This window comes from Nasonia vitripennis, chromosome 1, assembly GCF_009193385.2.
Source record: "Nasonia vitripennis strain AsymCx chromosome 1, Nvit_psr_1.1, whole genome shotgun sequence".
NCBI classification, from domain to species: domain Eukaryota; kingdom Metazoa; phylum Arthropoda; class Insecta; order Hymenoptera; family Pteromalidae; genus Nasonia; species Nasonia vitripennis.
In genome coordinates this window covers 18,427,986-18,435,335 of record NC_045757.1, presented here as the reverse complement: position 1 = coordinate 18,435,335, position 7,350 = coordinate 18,427,986, and the positions used below count along the sequence as shown (strand labels likewise).

Genomic DNA, 7,350 nt, shown 5'->3' with positions numbered 1-7,350 from the left:
TATCCGTGATCAAATGGAATTATCAAAAAATTCGTTTGCACGCAAGGTCTATTTTTTCTTTCTTTTTCCACTTCTTTGTTATAGTAAGTTTCTTTTCTATCCAATTTTTTGGTTTGTTTGCTTTTCATAAAAACAAATTTTCAGATTTAATTATCACAATCTATATATCTATTGATGAATAATGATAAATTTTAACTAATTTCACTCGCATCAAATTTTCATAAGAAACTTGTTTGCAAATATAACATTAAGGAACTTTTAGTAAATCATGTTATTTTATTATAACAATATATATATATATATATATATATATATATATATATATATATATATATATATATATATATATGTATTTCTCCTTATTTATGATAACTCATAATACAACATAAATTTCACAGGTATCAATAATAAAATATGACAGATATGTTATATTTAAGATATTTGCCGTTGATGAATCAGTCTCTAGGAGCAATGGATCAGTAGTCGTGGTGATGACCATGTTCGTGTCCGTGTCCGTGGCCATGTCCACCATAGGTGCCGCCAGAGTGGTCGTTACCTCCACTGTTGTGCACATGAGCGAAGAATCCTCCGTGCGGATCTGCGTGGTACTTGACGGTACGTACATTGCCGCCAGGTTCCTTGATCGTATACTCGCCTGTCACATGCTTGCCTGAAATCAAAATGTAAAAAAGATTAGAACATTGTAAATAACTTTGGTATTAATGTCTTTGTCTGCGCGTAATTTTAAGTCATGGATATCATACATGGATAAGCATTTGAAGTACAGAAACATAATCAAGTTGATGGCATAATTATTCAAGAATTTTTCAAATTACGGACAGGTTAAAAAATAAAAAACATATCAAGTAATTTGCACTGATAAACCACCCGACGATCAAGGCAGGCCATCGCGGCAATTGTAGCGTGAGCATGAAAATTCTGAATCGATTTCGTATTTAATCAAGCGTCACTATTATTATAATTGCATATTCATGAAGCTTTGACGGCACGGTAATCATATAGTTCGTTAAAATTTGAACAGACACTGACACTCGTATTATTGCAGTAAATCTCGTCAACGAAGCTTGTTTTTCACAAATAAAAGACCACTGATGGGTATTAATTATATTCCAATTTGTTCACCATTGCTTGTCGTTTAATTAATATTTTTTCTCGTATTTTGCATTAATTCTCTTTAATTAATTTGCTTGATGAATTAGTTTTTTTTCAATCTACATCAAATACACGTATCAGTTGTTATTTGTTTATACCAATTTGTTCATTGCTAAATTTTCGAAACAATTACAATGTATAATTGTATAATGCATATATTATATAAAAAATAGATTTATATAATATATGCTATAAAATCTATAGCAATCATAAAAACTTACCATCTCGATGCTCTTTCTGGCCATGGTAATCACCAGTGTGATGGTCCTCTACACCATAAGCGAACTCATACTTAGGATGAGCTACGTAATCAATCGTATTGTGTCCATGCTTGTCGTGAACACTGATCTCGTGTCCAGGACCCTCTACTGGTCCGTGAAAATGGGAAAAGCTGTGCGCGTGACCAGCAAATGCAACGCCTGCTAGAGTCAAAGTAGTGAGCGCCAACACTCCTGCAAACTATAATAATACATGAATACATAGCATAAAACTCTACATAAAAAAAAACAGTTATAAAGTCTATAATAAGAAAATTTTTCATATTTTAGAATACATAAAGCATCAGCTATGTATCATTACACTTAAAAACTCGGAAAAACTGAAAGATTTAATTCGATAGCTATATTATTGTGATCAATGATTTTTTATGGAATATTGTAACAAAATTTTTCAAAAATTAATACAAATAAAAAAGGTTCTTTGATGTTGTAAGTAATGAAAAATAGCCAATGATATGTTTAATACTTTCATAAATTAGTACTCATCCAAAAATAACAAAATCTATTAAATAAGTCAAAGTGACTTATGAAAAAGAACAAACCTTGAAAGCCATGTTGGAGCTTATGTTTTAGGTGTGCGTTTATTGAGAAGCTGGGGAGTTGACACAGCATCCAAGTCTCGGGCTCTGCCTTATATACCTGAACCAGCTGGCCCGTGCTCGTTTTGCGAAATTCGCGTACTTACGAGCCGACACGAACAACAGGTAACCAGGCACAAAAAGAAGCGCGGTGACCAATCGGCTCTCCTACGTGTAGCCCGATCGTTCCCCTTTGTTTATCATACAAATAATGATTATGACAACGTCGATTACATTCACCGTAGATAACCAACACGTTCACGCATTCTCGTACACGTTCACATCAGCGAGATGCAGGCCCGGCTGATCAGCATTCATTCAGTTACGTGACAGAGGCTGCACTAGTAATACACGTATGTATGTACAAAGCTTTAGAAGTAGCTAGTGACAACGTGCCTAATAATGTTTGTACAGGCTTAGATTGATTGGTTGACAGTAGTGTATTTGGAGAAGCGCAAGTATTTTCTGCCATGTGGACACGTTTGCTTGGTTCCACTATTGGCTTGCGAGAGATTCATTAGAAGCGCTTTTGTAAAACGAAGAGGAAAGTTTAATTAGAGCCTGTATAGGGGTGCCTTAATTATTGCGTTACTATTTTAATGACGTTTGTTCATGGCGACAAAAAGATAGATGAATGTGATTGCAAAAGGTACGATAAATATAAAAAGAAAAGCACATGACGATTAGTTAAAACGTAATGTGACTTCAGGAGATCCGCCTTATAGCATAGCAACAACATATTTAGAATTCACGTCACTCTTAGCGCGACTTGAGTAAATTCATGCAGCGTTTAACCCGCAGTTGAGGTCTAATTAAGCAGGAACCAATATCTTAGTACATTTCTTAGAAGTAGCAGCAAGAGCCAGTAAATACTCGGAGCGCGAGCATCCTTAAAGGAGCTGTAAGCTTACTTTTCTCTCCACAAAGCTGCCTAAGACTCATCCACTAATATTATTAAATGTTCTGTCTTATTAAAAATCTGTCTGGATTTTGTATTAAATTCTATAGCTTTTTAAATTAATAATAAAGGTTCACACTTATTCTTGATCTTAGAAGTTTTCTTTATTAATTAACTTTAATAATCACAAAAGTCTTGATTTGAATAATCATTTTCCATAGCCTGAATGATCGTTGCCTCCATGATTATGAACTTCAGCAAAAAATCCACCATGCGGATCAGAATAATATTTAACTGTTCTTACATTACCACCAGGTTCATGGATGTGATATTCTCCGTGTAGATCTTTGCCTAAAATGCAAAAATACCATTTATATTTGTATAATATGAAGAAAGTTGTTTAAAAACACGTTTAAAAGCGAAAAACGTAATTTTATTACTAATTGTCAATAATCCGCGATTATGTAACTATTAACCGTGGCATAAGTAGTCTTTTATTGCACCGTGCTGACATAGCATGGGAATTATAGTAGATTTATGCTAGTCGTTACTATAAAACAGCGTACAAAATTCGTGTCGTAAGTAGTTATTCATAAAGTATACGGCACGGCATTAGGTCGCAAAAAAACAACATAATTGACTTTTTAAAATGTTTTTAAAAATGATCAAATGAGTACAAACCATCTCGATATTCTTTTTGTCCATGTAAATCATGTGTGTGATGATCATCAACGCCATAAGCAAATTTATATTTTGGATCTGCTTTAAAGTCGTGTGACTTGTGACCATGCTTATCATACCACGTTACTTCATAATGGTGTCCGTGAACTGGTCCATAAAAGTGTTGGTACGAGTAGGCCTTATGATGATGATGATCGTGGTATCCTTTACCATCTACTACAACAACCATTAAATTATGATTACATTAATGCAAGGAATATATTTTTGTAATTCTTGTAAAGTGCATCTGATAATTGTATTATATACGTAAAAATAAAAAATATTAAACGAAAGAAACCTTCATACTGCTTGGCATTGACTTTTATGCACACAAATGTAAGACAAATGATGTAAACCTAAAATAAGAAATATAACGTTATTATTGATCGAGAAAGAGTTTTAGACACGATATAACATATGTATACTCTTGCTGGCTAGTATAGAGCTGATCCGAGCGCCCTGTCCCCTAATTTTGGTCAACTCTCTCCCCGTTTCTCAAAACTATCTTTTTTCTAAACCTTAATGATAAAATATCCAATAATATTCTCATTCTTACATTCTACCTTAAGATTTTATATGCCACCTGTACTTCTTGTTGAGGTAATTCTAGATTTCTAATAAGGATATGTAAGCCCATCCATATACCCACGCATATATTTCTTTTCATTTCATATATATCTCTTACCCCCTAACCGCTACACACACAGTCAATTTTTCACAGTAAGTTTTTCGATATAAACATACTAAATATTGCAATATACCGTTAATACAATACAAGCCTCGGTTTTTGCCGTAAAAATCTTCAGTTTCAAAAAATATTTGCATTATTATATTATGTGCATGTTTTATTCCAAAGTTCACATATATTGGGTATACCAAATAATTAAAACTATTAATTTTGTATGTAACTAAAGCTGTTATGCGTATGGATATTATAGTGTTTATTCAAAATGTAGCTAGAAAAAAATTACTATTCTGGTATTCACTTTTTTCCATAATTAGTCGATACAAATAATCTTCGATACAATAAACATTATAGTCATAATGCGTCATAAAAAGTAAATCAAATCGAAGAATGTTACAGCTATACTACAACATTATTATGAATCCAAATTTATTATTAGCAAATATGTATTAAAATCGATTTTATTTGGAAATCAAATCAATATTCAAGATATGAAATTAATGGCTTACAGTTTCCCGATACTTTTGTTCATTAAAAAGAAAAGCACGAAAAAGAATTCCGAACTGCGTTTCTCATCCGTATATTACAAACGAACACACTGTAACGAATTGGTGTACAGGCACTTTTATTGCACTCGTAAAGGATAACTCGTTGTACCTAGAACTAGAGTCGTGACTATGTACGTATATACCGGGAGCTGTGTACGGTTTTCGTATATTTTATGACACTCGCGCTGCTTTTCTCTGTTTATAAAGTCAACTATGCCACGTGTATTTACCCCTTTGTGTAAATGTGTCGACGGAACAGGAAATTCCTCCGCGAAGCTCTCAAAAAATAGTCATGGTTTGTACATTCGTATGTGAAAGAAAAAATACGACTTTCAAGTAACTGTGACTTTTATTCAACTTTGGTCGTAAAATGAAAATATTCACGGCTTAATACAAATTTTATCAATATTTCTTTGCATTCGTTCTTTTAAATTGATGTCGATATTAAAAATATTTTCATACTACGTAAACTAAGTATAAATAAAAAGCAATAATCAAGTTTTTATATGAATCAATATTGTATATTGTGTACCAAGGGCATAAAGTGGGCTTTTTTAGGCAAAGTGTGGAGTTGTTTGTGGTACGAGTCAAGGCGAGTTAGCATTTACGAGCCGCTGACAAGTTTATTTTAGTTATTTTAATCCCGCTTTATAGGTTAAAAAAACGTGCAAATCGTGCTTGTGTTACAAAAACATTATTTTAACTAGATTACTTTGCATCAAGTCTTATATAAACTTATTGTATAATACTACAGTTAAAACAATCTCAAATTGTTGAAAATAGAGTTCTATTAAATGAACAATTACTTTTCTACTACGAAAATTCTATTAAAGCGAAAAAAATGATAAAAATTAAATATTTTCTGGGTTAATATTTACCTTCGTCGCAAACATTATGCTTTCAACTAAATTTCAATCTGGAATGAACTGAAGTTTGTTTGAGTGAACGTGTCTTATATATTAGAACAGATTAGGCAGATACTTATTACTAAATATTGCGAAAATTTGCTACTGTGATTGTAAATAATTAAAAAATTTATTGCTTTTACAAAATAGGAAGTGTTACTGTCATCATTCTTGAACTCTTGCTGTCCATTATATAGGTTATAATGAGTAATCGGATATTACAATATCACAATTTTTATTTAATTTATTATTTATTATTCATTGTGAAACTCAAATAAAACTTTAAGATTTATTGATCCATTTATTTGTTTTCAACATGTGTGTGAAAAGGGGCGATTTCATCTTATCTATCTAAAGTGAATAGAAAGTTCCTCATTACGAGCGTGCAAGAGGTAATCATTTCCTCCCGCTGTACCAGATGGGGATGATTGATCCCTCTAGTTACTCGTTAGTATGTAAACTTTTTAAAATATTTATAATTTTGCATATTTTTAATAAAAATTATCTATTTATTTAAATAAATAGAAATTTGGAAAAGTGTCGTTGCCAACTTAAAGAGCAACATCCGATTCATTGATCTACATGTACAGAAAATGGCTGTTATCAAAAGAAGCACAGTGTGTAACAAGAGAGGAGATTAATTTTTACCTCGCATGAAATTTCCACACTGGATTCCAACTCGTGACCAAATTTTATCCTAGCCTATAGATTTTATCCCTCTTACCTCTCCTTTCTATCCATTTAAGAAACTGACTAATAAAATTGAAATAAAATAGAATCCAGAAAGCAAATATGAAAAAAATGTAAAATTTTATTGATATTGATAGTGTTTTTCCAGATATACTGTTCTTTGCGTACATGCACATTCACACAACCAAATGTTCTTTTTACAAAGCTTTCTCTAAGAAGAAGCAGAAGCTACAAGTCAATGACTTAGCAACAGTTTTTATAAATAACTTAATTACAGACTCAAAGCAAACATGTGACAAAAGAAGTAGGATATGACCTTATAAATGCTATAATTATTTAGGCAATAGTTCTCAGTATAAATTTACGTATTGAAACTTCTATTATTTGATTCTTTTAAATTTCGTCCACACGTTGGTTACTTCGTTATTAAGAAAATAAAAGTAATTCTAGACTTATAAAACGCTTCAAAAGTGTTGTAGCCTTCACTCATTCGAATGACATAATCAAGAATTGCGTTGTTAGAGAACTCAACTTCTTGTGAGCATTCTTTATATATTCGAAATATTAAGAGAAAGTTCAGGTCCGTGTTATAACTTTTGTTTACTCGTGCAGCTATGCTACAAGTACAATTAAAAAATTTTTGGCGCAAAAGCTAATAACTTTATACTATAAGAAATCATGCACTATTGAATTGGCAAAGATTTTTTACATACACCTGTCATATTTGGGTATCTTTATGAATATCGACATTATAGCATATTTCTTGCATCGTCATACTTTATAGTCTTTGCTTTTTATGCCAATCGGCAAAATCAACTGTTAAATATAAAATATATACAGTGAAAGTGTGTATAGGCGGTGCTGTACGTTTCTTA

The 7,350-nt window shown here is 32.0% G+C and overlaps 2 protein-coding genes across 2 annotated transcripts; both read right to left on the bottom strand.

The window, feature by feature from the left end:
* Nucleotides 1-260: 260 nt before the first annotated feature.
* CPR45 (cuticular protein RR-2 family member 45) lies at nt 261-2,028 on the bottom strand. The gene is made up of 3 exons (NM_001172790.1): nt 1,994-2,028; nt 1,395-1,632; nt 261-670 (listed from the first exon to the last, which is right to left on the bottom strand). Exons 1-3 carry the CDS (start codon nt 2,003-2,005, stop codon nt 477-479), a joined length of 444 nt encoding a protein of 147 aa, NP_001166261.1. The 5' UTR covers nt 2,006-2,028; the 3' UTR covers nt 261-476.
* Nucleotides 2,029-3,072: 1,044 nt separating this feature from the next.
* Nucleotides 3,073-5,773, bottom strand: LOC100678487 (cuticle protein 19-like). The gene is made up of 4 exons (XM_003426786.5): nt 5,759-5,773; nt 3,946-4,003; nt 3,609-3,824; nt 3,073-3,278 (listed from the first exon to the last, which is right to left on the bottom strand). Exons 1-4 carry the CDS (start codon nt 5,771-5,773, stop codon nt 3,136-3,138), a joined length of 432 nt encoding a protein of 143 aa, XP_003426834.1. The 3' UTR covers nt 3,073-3,135.
* Between the last annotated feature and the right edge of the window lie 1,577 nt (nt 5,774-7,350).

Coding starts and splice junctions, on each gene's coding strand:
- CPR45 (NM_001172790.1), bottom strand. Junction 671..1,394: donor CCAGAAAGAGCATCGAGATG/GTAAGTTTTTAT, acceptor TTTTGATTTCAG/GCAAGCATGTGACAGGCGAG.
- LOC100678487 (XM_003426786.5), bottom strand. Junction 3,825..3,945: donor CAATGCCAAGCAGTATGAAG/GTTTCTTTCGTT, acceptor TGGTTGTTGTAG/TAGATGGTAAAGGATACCAC. Junction 3,279..3,608: donor ACAAAAAGAATATCGAGATG/GTTTGTACTCAT, acceptor TTTGCATTTTAG/GCAAAGATCTACACGGAGAA.